This window comes from Euprymna scolopes, chromosome 25 (assembly GCF_053919585.1).
Source record: "Euprymna scolopes isolate OS-2025 chromosome 25, ASM5391958v1, whole genome shotgun sequence".
In the NCBI taxonomy this organism is placed as follows: Eukaryota; Metazoa; Mollusca; class Cephalopoda; order Sepiida; family Sepiolidae; genus Euprymna; species Euprymna scolopes.
Window position 1 is genome coordinate 26441917 of NC_136506.1, and position 24066 is coordinate 26465982.

Here is a 24066-nt window from a genome sequence, read left to right on the forward strand (position 1 = left end):
TCTAGTATTAATATAAACACTAACGGGACCAGTGGAAATTCCACAGGGGTTTTACTCATATGTAATACAGTGCCGGCAAAAAGAAAGTCCGCACTTGTATTTTTTTCAAAAACTGCAAATTTAAGCTAAATTTAATGTCACTGTTTAAACAACCTTTGATTCATCCTCTATAATTTTACTGTTCATATTTGACTTTTAATTGAAGTATTCTAGTGTTCACATCAATTTAAAAAAATAACTCCAAATTGAAGAGGCAAAAGGAAAGTCCGCAGCAACAAATTCGCTTAAAACCAGTTTAAATTATCGCCCCAAAATCAGTTTAAAACATCCACCAACAGGCAACAAAGCATCTCTAATCGTAATTGTTGTTATTCCATATTATACAACGTAACGTTTAGTCCATATGCCATGACCTTCTCTTAGTGATCGTCAGGAGCTTATTAATCTCCACCTTTCTAGTATATCCAATCGAGAAATTGGCCACAAATTTAAATGTGATGAGAAAACGGTACGAAAGACTGTGCAAAAGCACCAAAACATTGACAGTGTTCGTGATGCACCTAAATCTGGTCCTACTAGAATTACTCCTAACAAGGAAGACAATGCTATCAAGATCCGCAGCCTAAGAAACAGATTTGAAACAGCTTCCCAAATCCAACAACAGTGCAATCTTGTTAAAAAGTTCTCTCTTTCTACTGTCAAGAACAAATTAAAGGAATTTAATTTGTGAGGATATGTTGCAAGACGCAAGCCAATGATTTCTGTAAAGAACAGAAAACGCCGTTTGGACTTTTGTCAGATTCAATGAAGACCATGACTCTTCATATCGGTCAAAAGTGCTTTTTAACGACAAAAGCAAGTTCAATGCGCTAGGCAGTGATGGTAGGCAGTATGTCCATCGGAGGAAAAACAAAGAATTTAATCCTAGGTACTCAGTTTCAATGCTGCAATGTGGTGCGGTTCAGTTTTGGTGTGGGGCATTATTAGTACCAATGGTCCCGGGCCTATAGTTCGCTTGCAAGGTCGAATTAATTCAACCAAGTACATTAATATGTTGACTGAGCATTTTCTACTCTACTTTGGTCGGAATTTGGATAATAATCCCATCTTCATGCAATTCCCACAACTCGCAATGTCAAGACATTCCTGAAAGAGCATGATATTCCATGTTTGGATTGGCCTGCACAATCTCCAGACCCCAATTCTATCCAAAACATAAAACATTACATCAAGCAACAGCTACGCAATGATAAAATTTCAAATTTGGAAGAACTCTGGACAAAAATTAAAGTGGGATGCCGTTTCCCCAGAGTATTGCTGTAGTCTAATTCAAGAAATTCCCACAAGATTGCAGGTTGTCAAATTGCAGAAGGGCTATGTTACTAAATATTAACTTGTTCATTGTGTTCCTGTTGTAGTTGTGTTGCATTAATGTCCTAAAGTTACATTTAAATAACAACTTTCCATTGTGTGGACTTTCGTTTTGCCTCCTTAATTTGAAGTTATTTTTTTTAAATTGACGTGAATACTAGAATATTTCAATTAAAAGTCAAATATGAACAGGTAAAATTATAGAAGAATAAAAGGCCAATCAAATAACGTATAGTTTGTTTAAACAGTTACATTAAATTTAGCTTAAATTTGCAGTTTTTAAAAAAATTACAAGTGCAGACTTTCTTTTATCCGCCTGTGTATATTGATGTTGGCATTCTGTAGATGTTCAGTGTAAATGGAAATGCTCTGATATTATTGCAGCTTTTTTTTGTTAAAACTGCAAAAGTATTTATCTAAGCTAGCATGACCTCCCAGTAAAGCCCGGTCGTAAAGTACGCTTAAATATGATATTTTAATTCTTGCAGATTTCGTATATATTATTATAGAGGTAATGTTCTATCGATTTTTATATATTATAAAGTTGCGATTTAAAAAATCGCAAATATATCCATATGACTTGGGTGCATTAGCTTGAATCGAAACCGAAATAAAAACTTATGAAATATATATATATATATATATATATATATAATATAAAGCTGAATGTCTGTGTATGTGTGTCTGGTCATGAATAGGCTCCTATATGGTTGACTATTTTAAAAAACTGATTACATATAATGATAGAAGATTTATCGAGACACAGGAATGGGTATGTTTGATCTGGCCGAACGGTGGTTCATTAAAATTGTGGGGTCTGCGTTCGTGTCTGGTCCACAAAGTATGGAAATAAAAAATTAAAAAAAAAAACGTTTACAAGTGTTTTTTTTATATAGATGTACATAATATTTTGATAAGTATGTTTTAACTTAAATAGGGATGGTATAATAAAATTGTGGGGTCTGTGTTCGCGCCTGGCCTCCATAGAATGGAAATAGGCACAAACTTTAATAAAGACTTTTCATATCTATCTGCGTAAGTATACTTTGATAATTATGTTTCAGTTTGAAGAAATATGGCATAATAAAATTATGGCTTCCATAGAATGGAAATATGTCACAAAGTTTAACACGGTTTTTTAATATAGATCTACAGTGATTATTGTGATCAGTGTTTCAGTGTGAACAGGTATGTATAAATTATGGGGTTTATCTATTTTTACTTTCATCATATTTTGCTTTGGTTTTGATACCACCAAATTCGAAACTATCTCTTTACAACCCTTCCTTTTCATAACCTATCATATCTTCATAAATCAGAGTCCATTTTCTGCAGGCTGTTTTTGAACCCAGTCAATGACGGGTACTTTTGCTAGTATATATATAAAACTTGAGTTCCTTCAGTCGTAATCAAAACTGAAAGAAAAACTTATGAAGACTTCTTGATAAAATTATATATTAAAAAAAAAAAAATAGATGACTTACGTGCCATCAGGTATAGTCGAAACCGAAACCAAAGCTTATGAAGAATTCTTGATAAAATTATATATTAAAAAAAAAAAAAAATAGATGACTTACGTGCCATCAGGTATAGTCGAAACCGAAACCAAAGCTTATGAAGAATTCTTGATAAAATTATATATTAAAAAAAAAAAAAATAGATGACTTACGTGCCATCAGGTATAGTCGAAACCGAAACCAAAGCTTATGAAGAATTCTTGATAAAATTATATATTAAAAAAAAAAAAAAAATAGATGACTTACGTGCCATCAGGTATAGTCGAAACCAAAGCTTATGAAGAATTCTTGATAAAATTATTTATGACAAGAAATGGAAGTACATAACAATTAAACAACAGTCACTTGGATGTAAGCATGACACACAAAAGAACACACACGCTACCGTATTAATGTATAGATAATAATACATGGATCATTTTAGTTAGGATTATTTGAATTACTAATTTTATTTTAATTATCTCTATATTAATAGGATAGCGTGTGTTATTTATTTTGTGTGTCACGCTTACATCCGAGTGACTGTGGTTAAATTGTTATGAACTTCCATTTCTTGTAATAAAAATTTTTACCAAGAATTCTTCATAAGTTTTGGTTTCGATTCTAGCTGATGGCACGTAAGTCAGCTGTTTATTTTATAAATAATTTTACCAAGAATTCTTCATAAGTTTCAGTTTCGATTATAGCTGATGGCACTCCAGTAATCTATGTTTTTTATAAATAATTTTATGAAGAATTTTTCATAAGTTTGGGTTTTGGTTATAGCTGAAGGAACTCAAGGTTTATATATATATATATATATATATATATGTATATTTTTTTCAGAAGTTTTGTGTTTTGATTCAAGCTAACGCACCCAAGCCATATGGATATATTTTTTTTTATTTTTGAAATTACAACTTTATAATATATAAAAATCGATAGAACATCAACTCTACAATAATATATACAAAATCTGCAAGAATTAGAATATCATATTTAAGCGTACTTTACGACCGTGCTACACCGAGGGTTTGTGCTAGCTTAGATAAATACTTTTGAAGTTTTAACAAAAGAGCTGCAATAATATCAGAGCGTCTCTATGTTGAACATCTATAGAATGCCAACATCAATATATTACACGTGAATGAGTCCTCTGTGGAATTTCCACAGGTCTCGCTAATAGTTATACTAGTAAGTTTGGGCTATATAACATCTGATCATCAGAGTATTCATTTTGACTTTTAAAACTTTAGATAGATAGGTAGGTAGGTATAGATTATATATATATATATATATATATATATATATATATATATAAACGCAAGGTAACCACAACTTTTTGCATAAGCCTGACGAATTCTCACGAGAATAAAATGTGGAATATTCTGTGGAGCTTAATTGCCATATATATTTTTATAACTTACCATATATATATATAGCCTTAGAAGTTTTTCATACTTCAAAGCTATATGAATAATAAAAAAAATTAGTTCCATATCCTTCATTGGAAATCCCCTTTGCCTGTAAGTTAATTAAGCTCTTGTGATCTCTGCGTTCTTTCAAGAATTTATACTAATCTTAATATTATTCTAGGGATCATGTGTTTTTACTATTTTGGTATTATACACATATCACATTTTATATATATATATATATATATGAGAGAGAGAGAGAAAGAGAGAGAGAGAGAGAGAGAGAGAGAGAGAGAAAATTCTAGCTGTTCAAGCAAGCAGGATATCCAATAAAACTTCCAACATTTTTATATTTGTTTTGAAAAGATGAAAAAAGACATTTTATTAATTAACTATTACTTGTTATGGAATGATTTTAATTATTTTTAACATCCATCTGCCTAACCGGTTCTCGTTTTAGATCATCAAAGTAAAGCAAAGTTGAGTCTGGTCAGTATAAGATGGGTGACCAATTGAGAATACCAGATACGATAAGAAAGGGCATCAACACCTTCTCGCAAGAACTGCAAAAAAAAAACAAAAAACTAACAAACATTGCCATCTAATTTGACGGGGACAAGTTACTGGGAACTACTTGTGAATTTGATATGCCCATGAAACTTCCTCCTTTGGAGGAAACTGGTTTAATTCACCTAGGCTGAGTGCTGTTTTGGTACTGATAATAGTTTTAAGATTGTTAATATTGCCACCATTCTGCTAAGAGAAAAGACTGAATCAAAGAATAAAAGAAAAAGGTATACATTACCTATACCATAATATTGCGAGCGGAATGGTTCCGAGATGCCAGAGTGCATGAGCATCAAACATCCAGAGAATTGGAGGGAAATCACCCAATTCCAACGTTAACAAGAGATTCGTAAGACATAACACAACTAAACACTTCCACACGTACGGCTGTTTTTTTTTATTTAAGAAACACCAAACTCCCCATAACATGGACTGGGTAAAACCTGAAAAAGACAGAATCACAAAATCCATCAATTAATGAAAATTTTATTTTGCCTATACATTTTAACAGCAGAAAAGACACGCTAAAATATTATTGATATTGAGTTGTTTAAAAATTTCTATTTGAATTGTTGTAGAGAGTTAATATGTTTGTAATTAACTGAAAAAGTCGGCCATTTCTAATATTTTTTAACATCTCTCAGATTTAGAGAAAGAGTGTTAATTAAGACACTTTACCTCCTTAATTACACAAAATGTATGCAAAAATAATTTAGTTCTGGGATTGAGTTGTTTGAAAAAAAATATTTTAATGATATCATTATGGATATTATAAAAGTAAACAGACAGAGTATTTTTAAATCCTGAAAGAGCAAACAATAAAAGTAAAAAAAAAAAAATGAATTATGATACATCAGTCTTTTCTACAAAAAAAAATAAATTATGATACATCAGTCTTTTCGACAACAAAAAAATGAATTATGATGCATCAGTCTTTTCTACAAAAAAAAATAAATTATGATACATCAGTCTTTTCGACAACAAAAAAATGAATTATGATGCATCAGTCTTTTCGACAAAAAAAAATAAATTATGATACATCAGTCTTTTCTACAAAAAAAAATGAATTATGATACATCAGTCTTTTCTACAAAAAAAAATGAATTATGATACATTAGTCTTTTCTACAAAATAAAATGAATTATGATACATCAATCTTTTCTGCAAAAAAAAATCAATTATGATACATCAGTCTTTTCTACAAAAAAAAATGAATTATGATACATCAGTCTTTTCTACAAAAAAACATAAATTATGATACATCAGTCTTTTCTACAAAAAAAAATAAATTATGATACATCAGTCTTTTCTACAAAAAAAAAATCAATTATGATACATCAGTCTTTTCTACAAAAAAAAATAAATTATGATACATCAGTCTTTTCTACAAAAAAAAATAAATTATGATACATCAGTCTTTTCTACAAAAAAAAAATGAATTATGATACATCAGTCTTTTCTACAAAAAAAAATAAATTATGATGCATCAGTCTTTTCGACAACAAAAAAATGAATTATGATACATCAGTCTTTTCTACAAAAAAAAATAAATTATGATACATCAGTCTTTTCTACAAAAAAAAATAAATTATGATGCATCAGTCTTTTCTACAAAAAAAAATAAATTATGATGCATCAGTCTTTTCGACAACAAAAAAATAAATTATGATACATCAGTCTTTTCGACAACAAAAAAATGAATTATGATGCATCAGTCTTTTCGACAAAAAAAAATAAATTATGATACATCAGTCTTTTCGACAACAAAAAAATGAATTATGATGCATCAGTCTTTTTGACAAAAAAAAAAAATGAATTATGATACATCAGTCTTTTCTACAAAAAAAAATGAATTATGATACATCATAATTGAGTTATGTTTTGAAATAAATTGTTTTAGTCGTATCTTCATGGATAATATAAAAGCAAAATTGAATATTTTTAAATCATGAAAGAACATAAAACCAGATAACAGTAAAATGAAAAAAAAAACAAACAAACATTATGATAGTCTTTCTTGAACAGACACTTCCTACTAAAAAAAACTTTTTTAATCTATTAGGTTGAAAAAAAAAGTTCTTGCAAAATTTTTTAATTTGAATTTCTAATGTATTTTCACACAAGTTTTTGTTATCATACTTTTACTTTATATATCATTTTAAACAGTGTTTTTCACTGTAATTGTTTAAATTACAATCGTTTTAAAACAATTATGAATTCTTTTCAGAACATTAAATACAATATGGAAAAAAAAAAGCAAATTTGCACAATTTTCTTATTTCAATTCAAGTTAGGCTTAAAAGCTGCTAAGAAAGCTTGCGATATCAATGAAGTGTTTGGCCCAGGAAGCACTACTGAACACACAACACAATGGTGGTTTAAGAAATTTCCTGGTGGTGACAAGAGTCTTGAACATGATGAGCATAGTGGTTGGACATCTGATGTTAATAACAATCAATTAAGAGCCTTAGTTGAAGCCAATCCACGCACAACTGTTTGAGAATTTGCTTCTGAATTAGACGTAATGTATATGATGATTTCCAACGACTTGAGAGAGATTGGAAAGACAAAAAAAACTTGATAAATGGGTGCCTCACGAATTGAACGACAACCGAAAGAAACGCCGTTATGAAGTGTCCTCTTCCTTTTTTTACGCAACAAGAACCTGTTTCTCACTCAGGTTGTGACTTGAGATGAGAAGTGGGTTCTTTACGACAACCGGCGACGTTCAGTTCAGTGGTTAGATGCCAGCGAAACTACACGACACTTCCCGAAGCCAGAGTTGCACCAAAAGAAGGTCATGCTAACTGTTTGGTGGTCTGCAACCGATCTCATTCATTAGTTTTTAAATGTAGATGAAACCATTATGGCGGAGAAGTACTGCCAACACACGGATGAAATGCATTAGAAACTTTGACAACCACACACAGCATTAGCCAACAGAAAAGGCTCAATTCTTCTCCATGACAATGCCTGACCACACGTTGCTAAACTAACTCTGTAGAAGTTGAATGAATTGGGCTACGAAACTGCCTCATCCGCCATACTCTTCAGACCACTCATCTACTGATTAGTACTTTTTCAAACATCTCGACAACTTTCTGCATGAGAAATGCTTCAAAAACCCAAGCAATATCAAAAATGCGATCAGCGACTTCATCGCCACCAGAAGGCAAGATTTTTACATTACTGGCATAAATACTCTTGTTTTGCGTTGGCAAAAGCGTGCTGATTCAGATAATGATTTCGATCAATAATTTTTTGTTTGAGCCGAGATATGTTCATCTGAATTTAAAAGTTAAAAACCACAAGAAGTTTCTTGTCAGCCTGATATTATACTAGAAGAGAGTCAACTAAACTATCTTTAATCACACAAAATACATGCTAAAATATAACTTAATTCTGGGAATGAGTTATGTTTGAAAAATTTGCTTTAGTTGTATCTTTATAGGTAATATAAAAGTATATCAAAGGGGATATACTTAGAATACAATTTTCACCTGTGGCTTATGTGTGTGTGCACCTTAAGACGTTTTAAATATAGTTAAAAAGAAAAACAGAAAATGGAAAAAAAAAACTTACCGATACAAGAACAAATAAACATGTTGTAGCTATAATCAAATTTGACATAAGCCATGTAATAAAAATGGCGAGTACAGGACGACACAAGGCCAATAAATAACGCTGACAAAAAGATGTAGTGTTCCGTTCCAATAACACTGAAATGGAAAGAAAAGTTTGATAAATTTGAATTTCAATCACAACCATTATAAAAAGATGTTTTTTTTAATTGTGTTAATGAGATTTTTTTTTTTTTAATAAATTTAAACAATTATTTTATATTTTCATCATATAGGAACAATCAAAAAAATATACGAATATCTATTTTTTGATGGACATTGCTTAAGACAAGGCATGAAGCTACTTGAAACTAAAGAAAAATAGTTAACACAAAAAGAAAATGCTTATTGACTTTAGTCATGACAAGACTAAAACCACATTTCAAATATTTCTAGGTTTAAAATACTAAAATTCAATAAAAGCTTCCTGCAGTTACGTCCCTTTAACTGCTTACATTAACACATCTCTGCATTGATATGACTATGAATTTAAGTCTTTACACGAATTTTTCTCGTGTACATCTAACTTTGATAAATATACCTAAAATTATTTTTCTTAATGAAATACTGAAAAAATAAATAAATAAATAAAAACTAAAACGGATTTTCAATTTCTTAAACATTATTTATAGCTTATAAGATTCTCACGAAATTTTCAAATTTCGCAAACTTTTGGATTTTTACTAGGTGCATGAAAAATAATTGCCGATGCTCAAAATGTATAAACATTTTGAGTTTGAGCCCTCCCTTTACTTAAAATTCATCAAAACATCAGGAAATTAACCAATTTTAATGAAATTTTCAGTATTTATCAAATAATAATCACGGAATATATTGAACCCATTGTTTTTATTTAAATCTTAGTGGAAATGTATTGTTTTGTTTAAAGAAAAAATACCTTTACTAAATTATGGTTTTCTGTAATAAAAAAAATGAATTTATGTTTGCTTTTTTTTATGAAAATAAAGCATCGTAAATTGGAACAATTAAAAAAAATATATTTTTACAAGAACATTATGAAAAAAAGCCCCTAAGGTCCATATTTATGAATTCAATATAACTCAAAGAAAAATTAGTTTATCAAACTACCGATATTATCATTGAATTAAGCATTGTTTAATATTTTCACACAAAAAAAAATATAAAATAGAAAAGAGGCTTGCCTTTTTTCTATTGTTCTTGGCCGGGATCAAAGTGTAGTATCTGGTATGCAGATGCTGCCCTTAAGATAATTTGTACCAGTCAATGGAGGGGAAACCCTCTATACTGGGACTATTATTTTTGGTAACCAGAGTGCCCCCTTTTTACCTACTTTTAGGGGAGCTGGTTTTTACCCCACATTAAAAACGGCCTTGTGCCTAATTTGCTAATACAATAAAATATATTTCTACTTTTTTTTTTTTTTTTTTTTTTAAATTACAGGTTTCGCATAATTTTTATAATGTAAGATATTTATATTTTCCTTGCTTACAGGAATGTGAAACTTTCGGCGTAACAATTTTTACATAATCTTGAACAATAATAAAAAAAAATTTAATTTAAGAACAGGAACATAGGAACATAATTAAATTAAAAAAGTGAAAAATGATACAAACTCTAGAATAGGAATGTACGGATGCATGTCTAGAGGAAAAAAAGAAAACTAACACCCCTACCTCCTTTTAATTGCATGATATCATTTTTAATCAGCCTTTCAACTGGTTTAAATATTGGGCTTCCATATAATCCGTGTTTACAAAACTTCTGTTTATTGCGATTTTGAGAATGGCAAAATCCCTCATTAAAAAGTGAGGGATTTTGCCATTCAAGGTGTTTTTTTTTATTATTTAATTCAATATCTTTGGACTTTACTAATTATCTTTGAAATAGACCAAGAAAACTAATATTTATCTTTTAAAGGATTTTTATAATGAATTTATTTAACTTCAAAATTTGGCTGAATTGGTTAGCTCATTTTTCATAACTTTTTTTTCATGTGTACAAATTTTTTTTTACCTTTTGGAAATTAATTTTAAAATACAATCAAAACGTAGTCAGAAACCTACAAAAAAAAATTATAAATTAGCTTTCAAAACTAGATCCCCTATTTTTATTCGTCCATTTCTGCCTGTACCTAATTTTTACTATACTTCCTGGCACATCACTTTCCTTAAAGTTCTGAATAAAGGGCTGTTTCAACTACACTACAACAACCAGTGCAAAAAATTTTATTTGGGAAAAAATATTCTAAGGATGTCTATAAACTAAAAAGTAAATTAAATTTTTTTTATCCTAATAATTATAAAACTTATATATTAGTTGCTTGGTAAGGCCACAAGGAAGACAACCAAGCAAAAAATAATTTAAAAAAAAAAACAAAAAAAAAAACACTAAGCAAAATTCATCCCAAAGCAGCAAAAATGGCTTGTCAGGACACTATATATACAATTGTACGCAAATTTGGGCATATTTTATCGTTTTGAAAATATAGGTTCTCTTTTACCAATTGTCATAAAATTTTAACGATAGCATAGTATTATAATCTTAAAAAATCTGCAAATTTTCATGTAGTTTTGTCCCATGGAACCAAAGATATGAGCATTTCAATATTCAATTTGGCTACCAGTACAGATATATATACACACACACACACCATCTTTGGTGGCAATTTTCTAAGTTCCAAATCTCAGCAACTATTAATCAAAATTTAAATGAAGGCTCTTTGGAAATATAATGACCTGAATTGTGTAGTGGGCTATGTGAAATTTGCCCTTAAGGTCGCAGATTAAGGGGGATCATCCATCATACAGCCTATTTTTGGCACTTTTTTTACAGCCATGAAATGTTTCAATCATAGTCATTTGTTTTCCTAGTTTTACATATGAATTACAAAATATTTGATATTTCTTCAAGAATGTGTGATAAAAAAAAGAAAAAAAAAGATGAGTGATTAATTAGACATGAAATGCATTAATAAATAAATATGATAAAAAATAACTCTTCGCAAATATGACATACATAGATAAAATAACTATTGTATTAAAAAGCTAATTTTTTTTTTTGTTATCGTCTCAAATTTTAACGTCATGACGTCATATCTAACAAACTTTTCTAACTTAACTAAGGCTGGAACGCTATATGCTTTCGTTTCGATTCTAGCTGATGACACCCAAGTAATATTTTTTTAATACTTGAAATCACTACAATATATTCGATACAATATAGAAATCATTGAAATATTGGTTATATAATAATCAATATGAAATCTGCATGAATTAAAATATATTTAAGTATATTTCATGACTGGGCAATGCTGGGTGGCCTGCTAGTTACCAATATAAACATGAAAAACTTAAAAGATAGCACAAAATAAATCATCTATTATGTGATGAAATTACCATTGTATAATTAACATTTTAATGAAACTTTCGGTGATCTAAAGTCTTGGTAATGCAGGTGACAGTAATATAAGTAGTGGTAATGCAGGTGACGGTAATACAAGTAGCGGTAATGCAGGTGACGGTAATACAAGTAGCGGTAATGCAGGTGACGGTAATACAAGTAGCGGTAATGCAGGTGACGGTAATACAAGTAGCGGTAATGCAGGTGACGGTAATACAAGTAGCGGTAATGCAGGTGACGGTAATACAAGTAGCGGTAATGCAGGTGACGGTAATACAAGTAGCGGTAATGCAGGTGACGGTAATACAAGTAGCGGTAATGCAGGTGACGGTAATACAAGTAGCGGTAATGCAGGTGACGGTAATACAAGTAGCGGTAATGCAGGTGACGGTAATACAAGTAGCGGTAATGCAGGTGACGGTAATACAAGTAGCGGTAATGCAGGTGACGGTAATACAAGTAGCGGTAATGCAGGTGACGGTAATACAAGTAGCGGTAATGCAGGTGACGGTAATACAAGTAGCGGTAATGCAGGTGACGGTAATACAAGTAGCGGTAATGCAGGTGACGGTAATACAAGTAGCGGTAATGCAGGTGACGGTAATACAAGTAGCGGTAATGCAGGTGACGGTAATACAAGTAGCGGTAATGCAGGTGACGGTAATACAAGTAGCGGTAATGCAGGTGACGGTAATACAAGTAGCGGTAATGCAGGTGACGGTAATACAAGTAGCGGTAATGCAGGTGACGGTAATACAAGTAGCGGTAATGCAGGTGACGGTAATACAAGTAGCGGTAATGCAGGTGACGGTAATACAAGTAGCGGTAATGCAGGTGACGGTAATACAAGTAGCGGTAATGCAGGTGACGGTAATACAAGTAGCGGTAATGCAGGTGACGGTAATACAAGTAGCGGTAATGCAGGTGACGGTAATACAAGTAGCAGTTATGCAGGTGACGGTAATACAAGTAGCGGTAATGCAGGTCTCGGTAATGAAAACCTTGATAATAAACAAGATTTTAATTTTAGATCAAAGTCTAAATAAATGCTGCGCTAAAAATGTAATGAACATGTAAAAGCTTAAATAAAACGTTAAGAGTTTCATAAAAAATGATGAAAAAAATATATATACAAACCGGCATAAACAGAGGAACAAATTAAAAATAATTAAAAAGAAAGCACAAAAGTAATCCATCATCTGTAAGAAAAAAAAAAGAAATTATTAGTGTATATATATATATATATATATATATATAAATAAAATGGGTTAATAAATTCCAACAAAAGAAAGATGTATATTTAAATAAGGGAGTAGTCACCAACAATGTGTATTTTTTAACATTTTATTATTCCGTGTCTTGGTTTTTCATTGAGAATTATGTTTGGATCATTGTAATAATGTTTTTAAGTCATTGAAATCGTTTACGTACGTTTCAGACGGTCTGATGCGTCCTCGTCAGAAATTATTTTCAAATGTCAAATAATTTCTGACGAGGACGCATCAGACCGTCTGAAACGTACGTAAACGATTTCAATGACTTAAAAACATTATTACAATGATACAAACATAATTCTCAATGAAAAACCAAGACACGGAATAATAAAATAATGTTAAAAAATACACATTGTTGGTGACTACTCCCTTATTTATATATATATATATATATATATATATATATATATATATATATATAAAAGGACACAATTAAAAGATTAATTTTTAAAGACTTTTCGGCAATTTTGACGATCGTAGGTTCAATAGAAAACATGGCTGCCTTTAAGCTGATGTTACTTGGAAAATGAAAAATGCGAATTCTGGATATATGAAACGAAATACGTTTTTAAGATCACATGAAGTCATTGTAATAAACATTATTTACAAGACTTGTTCCTATTTACTTGCCTCCCCGCGAGGGCAGAGTTAGACACAAGGTCAGTTTTTAATGTGGGGGAAAATCCAGCTCCCCAAAATGGTGTACTCTGGATATGAACAAAAATAAAAATTGTCTCAGTCATGAAGAGCCCCTCGTCCACTGACCAAGGACAGAAAAGGCAAAATGCAGCATCAGAACAGATACTATACTGTGATCTTGTCATGAAGGCCAAGACTTGTTGTTGCTTTCGGTTAAGTACATGGTTATTAAAGTTTGTCTTGAGGTTACAAGTGATTGTTAGGATTAGTGGTTTCATATTTTGGGATGCGTGTGCTCGTTTTCGTATTTCAACGGTAATTAAAACATACATTTAAATAAATTTAATTAAATTTTGAGTTTTCACTAATAATTAAAAATAATTAAATAATATTTCACAAGAATTTAAATTTAAATTGCCACATGAAATATATCTGGGGCAAGGGATAACTCGCCCTGAGTTTAAAAAAAAAAAAAAGTTACAAGTATTTTTTAACGATTCTATTTTATTTTTAAATAAATCTCCATTGTTTTAATCAAATTCTCATTAAATTTGCAAATCTCTTTAAAAAGATTTTGATAAAAAAAAAATGTTGGAAAAAGAAAAGTCATCTTTTTATTTTTTGCATCAAAAACTATTAAACATATTTTATTTCATATACTCGGATTTTGCATTTTTAATTGCTCTTGACATTACTACTTCTTCACAGCGCACACACAGACACGCACACACAGACACGCACACACAACCATTGCAGTGTTTTCTCTCTTTTTTTTTTTTTTTTGATGACATAAATTCTTAATGTTGTTCCGTTAATTGGAAAGACGTTTATTGATACAATTGGACAATTTACTTTCTTAAATCAAAAATTCAGACAGTAATACCTCAATTACAGTATAAATACAACTTAACATTTTTTATATTTTAAATTAGTTCTTCCATATTTTTCATTAACTTGACTTTACTTAACACTTTAAATAACATTTATACAAATACAAATTCATTAACTTATTAAAAATGATTTTTTTTTTGACTAACTAATCAAAACAAAACACTCCTCATAACAATAAAACCCACATTGCTTATAGAATACTTATGCATTTACGAACACTTATTTAAAATTATCTCTTTTCTCATTTAATCTTCTCAAATTTCGATTGAGATTTTTTTTTCAAAAATTTATATTTTTACATATTTATTTTATCCTACATTTCATAAGCATAAAAATGGCATTAAATCAACCCCAGACCAAGGTCGGGTAATTCTGCTAGTATATATATATACGTGTGTATGTTTGGTTATTTTACAGCATATCGACCCTTTTTTAATTATTTAATATTGAATTCAATAAATTTGGAATAAAAAAAAAAAAAAAAAAAAAAAGATTTTATACTTCAAGTTGTTTATATCTTCAATATTTAATCAGGGTACTTAGTTTGGTTGTTTTGTAGAGGACAATTGCTTTGTTTTGCAAAGAGAAAGGAAAAGGTGCTTGTGCATCTGCTACCGTGCTTAAATAATTTTATATAGAAAGCTATTCTTAACAGAGAATAGAGGGTGTTTTGTAACTGCACTGTATTTTCACTTAATGATTTAATTAATAAAAATATCGTAACAATTGAATTTAACGTGAAAATAGTATTAAGAAAAATAGCACAGTAACATTGATGCGCAAGCACCAGAAAAAAAAAAACAATATCAATATTTGGTGTATTAAGTCAGGAAGCCAATGTGTTCAGACAGCCTGATCTGGTGGCACCAGAGTTGTGCGTGTATATGTGTACATGCTGCACATGTATATAATATTTACCTCTGTGAAGGCTGTATCTCTACTATGAAATGCGAGAGACCAGAACCAGGCATGGGCAGAGATCTAGAAAATAAAAAATTGAAGGTCATCAGAAATCTACACAGAAAGAAAATATTTTATTTGCTTACAACAATACATTATACACCATGGCTCTGTTCAGTTTCGAAAAAAAATGGATACCCCCTGTAAGGGTGATTGTGCATCTAATTGTGAGGCAAGAGTTGCGCAATCCCCAACCACACCTATCCGGAATCGGCACTGCTTGAGTCTAGTAGCAAAGAGAAGTCCAGGACGACTGGAGACAATGCCGAGATAAGTAGAGAGCACATATAACACCTGGAATTCCCAAATTGTCACCCATTTAAGAACTGACCTGGCTCAATGTTGCTTAACTTCAGTGATCTAACAAAAACCAGGGTGTCAACGTGATTATGCCGTATTATATATACCACATAGCGTTTCGGTTGACATGAGCATCTGCGAATAAATGATGACTTTCTCTCACTTAGTCACAAAAACATTGAAATATCACAAAGAGGAAAAGAAAGAATTCTTTCAAACCTGTTTCTCCAAGGAGAGTGATCACCTATCACACGTGTCGCTTTGACCACTTAGCTAACAAGTTTTTGGTTTGTTACTGATTACACATCTAGCAATTAGATTGCACACCTGGATCAAGTGGTTGTTTGTAGCATTTGTTTTTTTCAAATGCTCGCATACATCTACAAAGTACTAACCAGGCTCAAGACTGATTTACCAGATCATTGAAGTTAAACAGTCAACCAAAATAACGTTACATGAAATATGGTTCAACTTTTAACATTTGCAAAACACTATGAACCTTGATTTGTCCCATCTTAGCAAATCCGATAAATATCAAGAACCAGTGATAACTTCATGAACTAAGCTTCTGTCGCTTCATGAGGGAAGATAGCGCTCAAAAAATTTTTTTAAAATATATATATATATATATATATATATATATATATATATATATCACACATGACAGTACGGTCCTGAACAAATTCATCCACACAATCCCAAACAATATCACCGAATTGACATGCCACGTTCCCAAGCAACACCATTGACATTCCACCGAACATTCTTGTTAAATCGACACGCCATGATACAAACTGGAACCTAAAGGGGATATTGATCATACCAGTTATCATAGGTGCCACAGGACTTATGAAAAAGAACCTGAAATCCTACCTAACTAATATTCCTGGTGAACCAAGTGCAAAAGAGATTCAGACAATTGCACTTAAGGGAACAGCGAGGATACTAAAAAGAGCTCTCGGTTGGTTTCAATAAAAAAGCGGGGCAATGTTGGCAGCTGGTTTGGCTGCCCCATACCCGGCATTACAATCTTCAAAGGAAGAAAAAAAAAAAAAAAAAAAAAAAAAAAAAAAACAATAATGCAAGATATGCTATCCGAGCAATATTTTTTTAAATGCTTCATCAGCTCACTTTCATAGTTGTCAAGCAAAACTCAGTTGTCACTTTGGGGTAAGATGGATGCAGCTCATTAGCAGACTTTTGATTTGCAATCTAAAGGTCCCGGGTTCGCTTTTCGCCACAGGTGGGCCCGACTCGTACACTGGCACACAGTTTTTGTGCGCTTCCATGCATGCTCATCACAGCTCCTTTCCTAGAACTACCCCCCTGTAGAATTCTGTTCCATTGAGTTGTTTTCCAGCTGACTACAATATGGTCGTCTTCAAGTTTAATGTAAACAAGTTCTTGTTGAGCTGTCCCCTTAAATAATCAAATTATACCAAATTTCAACCACTAACGATCATCATACACTCCTTAACCCTTATCCTCGAGTGGCCTTTAACCATTGATAAATGGTGACTCCCTTGTAAAAAAATTACTTAATTTTTACATCACCAGCCATTTTATCATTTCCATTGTGTGTATATATATATATATATATATATACACATATATATATTTTTTTCAGCCATTATAGTTTAGGAACTCCAGCAGGTGAGGAAAACAAGTGAAACAGCTTTTGTTTGACACTAATTAACCTCTACACACACACACACTATTCTGTAAACAAATGAAAAAAAACAAGTTGTTCGGATTTTGGCAATAATTATTTTTTTCTTGATACAATAAGAGATTCGAAGTGTAGTATCTGTTCTTCAGATGCTGCCCTTCAATTTCTTGTTCTCTCTCAGCGGAGGAGAAATCCTTCATGACTGAGTCAATTTTTATTTTTGTTCCTTTTCTATATGGTAAAAAACGGCCCTGATATTTAACTCTGTCTCGTGGGGAAGCATTGTAAATAGGATTTTTTTGTTTGTTTATTTTTTTAAAGTAAATTGTGTTTCTTTTTTATTTATTCACAAAACTTTAAAATAAAACTATTCAAACAAAGAGTTTAAGAGTTAATTATTTTGAAACAAAAGAAATGAGAAGTGAGAAACGACTTACGATTGCCATGGCATGCCACGGATAGTACATGGGAGCAGCAGATGACACCTTGGCTCGGAATTTGAAGATCATCATGTGTGTAAGACCATTAAAAAGAGAAAAAATTGCAGAAGCAGGTTCTTGAATGCCATAAAAACGAGCGAATGGCCACTGAAATGAAAGAAAATAGAAAGAATGGTTAAACAATTGTTCCATATATTTTTTGGTTTTCAGCAAACAGAAAATTACTTACGCCTGAAAGTATCCTGTACCTCTATAAGGCCACCATTCGCCCATGTATGGAGCACTGTTCTCACATTTGGGCTGGTGCATTGCTGTTTGTCTCTCACTTCTGGACAGGGTTCAAAAGAGAGTCGCCCACCTGATAGGTCCTGAACTGTCATCTAGGCTTCAGCCTCTGTCCCATCGACGAAATTTTGCATCCCTCTGCCTGTTCTACAAATACTTTAATGGTGAATGCTCTGATGGACTGCAAGCACTTGTACCTCCTTGACATGACTACCCCCGACAAACAACTAATTCCCACTCCTTTACAGTAGAGATCCCTAGGTGTAAGAAAGCCTTTTACTCCAATAGTTTCTTCCTCAGAACTGCAAGTCTTTGGAACTCCCTTCCTGGATATTGCTTTCCCAATTGTACAGAAGTTCAAGTGTAATGTGAACAAACATCTTTCTACTCATCTCCCTTCATAATGATCCCCGCAAATTATGTCCCCGATAGTAGCCCCCCCTACTTCAAAGTGGCACTTGCCTTGTCTGGGGTGAAAATTGAATAAAAAAAAGTAGAAAGTGAACCTTCACTTTACTTTCAACATCCTTTCAACTCTCACTTCTCTTACTTTGTCCTATACTTCTCGCATTCAGCAATGTTTTTGACAAAGGGGGAAGAACTGCCGTTTTCTGGGCCAGAATCTACCTATCACTTATCGTTGGCAAGTTTTTTTGTTTTTTTTTTAAACTTTAAGTGTTTTATGTTATTCATTTTTTTTTTTTTTTTTAGCTCCTTACATCAATTGCCTTCTTGCCATGCCTAGAACGATTTTCATTAACAAAATTAATAAAAGAAATTAGACATAAGAAACTGAAGATTTACTGTTATCTATATAACTCTCACCTGTCTGTTTAAATGTATGTATGTATGTTTGTTTTATGTCTGCCTAAAACTTTCGAGAGAGGCGACAGATTTTCATGAGATCGGTATCGTTTTGAAACTCGACCCTTCAGATGACAAATATCGAAAAATTGGCCAAAAACATTAATCCCTCAACCCTCAACTGGGCACTTTTCTACAGGGAGGTGTCACTTTTTTCGTCGATATTTTCGAAAGTCATCCCCACTTTTTGATTGACTAGCCTTAATTTAAACCTTTGTCACTTCCAGTTTGGCGATGGGTGCAACAGCAAAGACGTCATGTTTTTTTTTTTTTTTTTGCAAGTTCTTTTCCACCTTCGCGGTACGGGTTCGAGCCTGTCTGCCTATGTTGCAGCCAACACTTGCTACAAAGGCAGGAGCTAGTTCTCTCGACTCGAGATTTGAAATCCATTTCCTCCTGGCTTGTCTAATCACAAGCCAGCTCTCAATCTCGTGACAGAGTATATAAAAGGCGAAATCTGAAACTCTCAACCCTCTTTCTCACTGCTCTGCCCAGTAGCACACATCGCCAAGCGTGAGTACAACAAGCTAACAATGGCTCTCTTCTAATTACCATTTATTTCCCCGTGTGGTATCCAAACATTATCATGCTAAAGAATATACACAGACACACACCCACAACAATACATTAATACACTGAAGACTTTGTCCTTTCTTTCTCCTTTAATCGGCTTCCTTTGTTCCGGCAACTACTAGCTATAAACACGTGTGGACTGAGCTATTCTCTCCTCAACAAGCCGGCAATATATTAATTCTATCTTTACACAAGAACACTTCAACCTACCAACCCGTTTCTCTCTGGTCCTGGATATGACCTAAAACTATATCTCCGTTGTATCAGTTAAGATAAAAACGAAATGTAATAAGTCCCCAGACGTACCCCTCCACCGTACTGTATACCGATACTCTATGGCTGACTGGGATAGCTTCCGTACATTCATATCTGATTTACCTCTGCACTCCATGTTTAAAAAGGAAGTGTCCTCTATAGTATCAGATCTGACCGAATGGTTAATTGTAGGCATAGACCAATTCATACCATCTAAAAAATTCCAACAAAAACCTAACAGCCAGCCATGGTTCTCCCCAGAATGTGCTGCTGCTATCGCGCACAGAAATCACTTTCCATAGCTACCAACGAAATAGATGCACTGAGACTAAAGCTGCTTTCAGAACTGCCAGCAACCACTGTAAAAGAGTAATAAAAAATGCAAGAGAGTTATATGCCCAGTCTGTTAAATCCAAGGTAGCTGATCAGCCGCTTGGTTCCCACCAGTTTTGGCAAATAACAAATAGGATCCTGAACAGAAGTGTGCGTTCTATCTCAACTATTATAAATGGACCAGAGGTCATCTCGTCAGCATCAGACAAGGCCAAACTATTTGCAAAGAACTTTGCAGCTAATTCTACACTATGCGACGAAGGCCATCAACTCCCCATATTTCCTCCTATAACACAGAACACGCTAGGTGACATACAAATATCCGTGCAGGAAGTCGCCAAGCTAATCAAGAACCTTGATTCCAGTAAAGCAACTGGCCCTGACGGCATCCCAATTATAGTGTTAAAAAAGCTTCAACCAGAACTCGCTCCCATACTTACGAAACTATTTAAGCACTGCCTTAAGGGGAAGTGCTTTCCGACTCCCTGGAAGACCTCATCAGTTTGCCCTGTATTTAAGAATTCAGGTGATAAGTCATCTCCCTCTCAGTACAGACCAATAAGTCTCCTGTGTGTTATGAGAAAGTTGCTGGAATCCATATTAAATAGAGAAATAGTCAACCACCTCAGCAGAAATAACCTTCTTAGTGACACACAATATGGTTTCAGCTCTGCAAGATCTACCGCAGATGTGTTGACGGTTATATCTCATAGGATTAGTGAATCTCTTGACAAAGGCTTCCTTTCTAGGGCAATTGCTCGACATATCAAAGGCCTTCGATAAGGTATGGCATAAGGGTCTACTTCACAAGATTTCCAGCTACGGTGTCACTGGAAATGTTTTCGCAATTATTAAATCATTTCTCTCCGATAGGCTCATAAGAGTAGTGGTTGATGGACAAAAATCGGAGGCCTGCAGTATTAATGCTGGAGTCCCTCAGGGGTCAATCCTGGGCCCAACTCTCTTCCTGGTCTACATCAATGACCTCCCTAAACACATACTTAAATCATTTGTTGACATCTATGCTGATGACACGACCATCTACAGCAATACATCAAAGGCTGTAAATGACAAAGATCTCTGATTCTCTCTCCTCTGATCTCGAGCGCGTGGTTCAGTGGGGGAAGACGTGGCTGGTTACCTTTAATGCATCCAAAACCAAACTCCTATCCTTACATCATCAACGCTCTGATCCCCATCTGGCATCAATTGGGATGGATGGCTTTCGTCTGGGAGAGGCCTCGTGTTTTGACAAGCTTCTGGGTTTGACCTTTACTCCTGATCTGAAATGGAACACGTACATCAAGTCTGTTGCCAAGATCGCTGGAAAGATGGTGGGATCCTTCTACCACTCCAGAAGATATCTCACTACTGATGCAATTCTCTATCTATATAAAAGCCAAGTACGTCCAAGGATGGAATACTGCTGCCATATCTGGGCAGGAGCTGCTAAAAACAGCCTATCCTGCCTTGACAGAGTACAAAATAGACTTGGATGTCTTCAAGCCCAACGTTAACAAATTCCTAATGAACCGCCCCCTTAAGTAAACACTTCATCAAATCTCCACACTAACGTAATGTACTTGCAATAACCCTTATCCCTGAGTGGCTTCCGCGACTTGATAAGTGGTGACCACTGTGTAAAAAAAAAAAAAATATCCGATTGTGAGGCCCCACCTTGCGGGCCTTGAGGAGTGTGGAGCCACCCTTCAATTGCCATTGCTCCCAGGTCCACTCTGACCCGGAGTGGTAGTACCTGTTAGGGTCTCAACTATGGGTTAAATAGAATCTGACTTAAAAAAAACAAATATACCCCATTAAAAATCGTTCCTCAAAATAACTAGATTCGGCATTAAATAACCTGAAAAAGGTTGATATGCCGTAAAACAAAAACAACCAACCAACCGTTTCTCTCTTCTACTAACGAAGATAACAAATAAAGTTATTTAAAATGTTAAAATGGGACTTCCTTTCGTTGTCATCATTTTTTACTAAACCTACTACCACTTTTTTTTTTTATTTTGCTCAACACACACCTCCAAACACCCGGGCAACGCCGGGCACCCAGACTAGTATCTGATAAAAGTCTGAATTCTTGTAGTCAGCATTCAGAACCAAAAAGAGAGGGCACAAATCAAAGGTAATTAGCAAGAAATCATGAACGGAAAGGATAGAAGTAATGGGTTGACAGAGGTTGCTTCTGTTGAAGTAAACTTTATTCAATGAAAGAATAGATTACAGAGTGGAATGATAAAAGTGTCGCCCTAAAGAAAACAACACTCCAGCTTTATTTTAAAACTTATTAAAAATTCAGGTAACTTGATTATGTATTGGAGCTGACATCTATTCAATGTAGCCGCCTTCAGCCTCAATCACTGCCTCAATACAAGTTTGCAACTGCGAGCATGCCTTTTCACCAAACACCGGCAGGAGCTTGGCAAATACTCAGCGGATGGCAGAGATTAGACTAGCTTTAGTGTTGTGGGAGGTCATGTTGGTGATGTTCTCAACCTATGACCAAACGAAGTAGTCCAGCAAGTTCAGGTAGGGGGGAGGAGGTGGGGCAGTGAGAGAAGAGTACAAAGTCATAACACTCCTTCCGAAGCAAAGCCTGAACTTGTGGGTTGGCACCAAGTCCTGCTGCCATACCCAGGGTCTGCCAGCGGCCACCTGATTACACCAGGGGATCACCACTCTCTTCAGCACAATCAGGTACACTTTGGTGTTGACTTTCAAGCCAACTTTGAAGATGTGACATGGCATGATCTGGCCTTAAGTTGAAACAACACCAAAGACTATAACCGTGGCCGGAAACTTTGTTTTCATCACTCTGGGTATATCCCTGTTATTCGTGGAAATTCAGCGATGCATTTGGAGAGTACTGGCAATGGTTCTCTTGTCATAACTTGGATTGGTAGAGAGCATGAGTTGTACAAAGGCGCATCTCCAATCTCGCTTGTTGAATATTGTGTCACTTTCAGAGATGGTAGAAGGTTCCTATCTCTCTCGGGTTTTGTACACAACTGGCCAACTAGATGGTCTGCAACAAAAAAAGAAAACTGGTTTTCATCAAATGGAAATGGAATCATGCTGTCTTTTCTATGACGACAATTTTATTGTTCCACACTGTAGATCACTGTAACAATTTTAAATTAATGTTTCACGTATTTGAAGTATCGAACTTTGTGAAGCAATAGCTAGCCAGTAAAACAAGCGAGTATATGAATGAATACACATTGATCTTTATTATAGAGTACTTTTATTATTGATTTTCAACAAGTTGAGATCCATTTAGAAATTGCACCAGGTATATTTATCAGGTAGTTTTTTTTAATTTTAAAGCTTAATTTGTAGTACATAAAATAAATAATGATAAGAGAGACACAAATAATCCCTCCTCCATCCACACCATGGTATAAAATGAAAGTCAGAAGGAAATTTTATGAGAGGGCCATTCAACCCCCCCCTCTCCCATACCCCCCCCCCCCCCGCAAGTAAAAGTAGGTCTACTTGTTCATTGCCAAACAATTATGCTAAAAGAGAGTGGGAGGAAAATAACATTCAGCTGTACCGGCCATCCCTATTCAATTTTAATAATAAGTGAACTAGTTTTCCTTTATGGCTTCAAAAATGCCTGACAAGCGTCAAGTCACATTTTCTATTGAAAGTCTAAGGAATCCGATGGAGATGAATACATCTGTAGTAATATGCGACATGTTCCTGACACGTTGGG

General features: G+C 33.6%; 1 protein-coding gene across 3 annotated transcripts in view; it reads right to left on the bottom strand.

Annotated features, from left to right (window-relative positions):
• The window catches only part of LOC145247303 (GPI-specific phospholipase A2-like PGAP3), a 177918-nt gene that overhangs the window by 21867 nt on the left and 131985 nt on the right, over window positions 1-24066 (bottom strand). For all 3 annotated transcript variants that reach the window (XM_080108924.1, XM_080108926.1, XM_080108925.1), the window contains exons 3-7: window positions 18021-18170; window positions 15573-15635; window positions 12988-13049; window positions 8432-8568; window positions 5088-5292 (exon numbers count right to left, since the gene is read on the bottom strand). In XM_080108924.1, the coding sequence (XP_079965050.1) occupies window positions 5088-5292; window positions 8432-8568; window positions 12988-13049; window positions 15573-15635; window positions 18021-18170 (617 nt within the window). The remainder of the gene's footprint in view (window positions 1-5087; window positions 5293-8431; window positions 8569-12987; window positions 13050-15572; window positions 15636-18020; window positions 18171-24066) is intronic.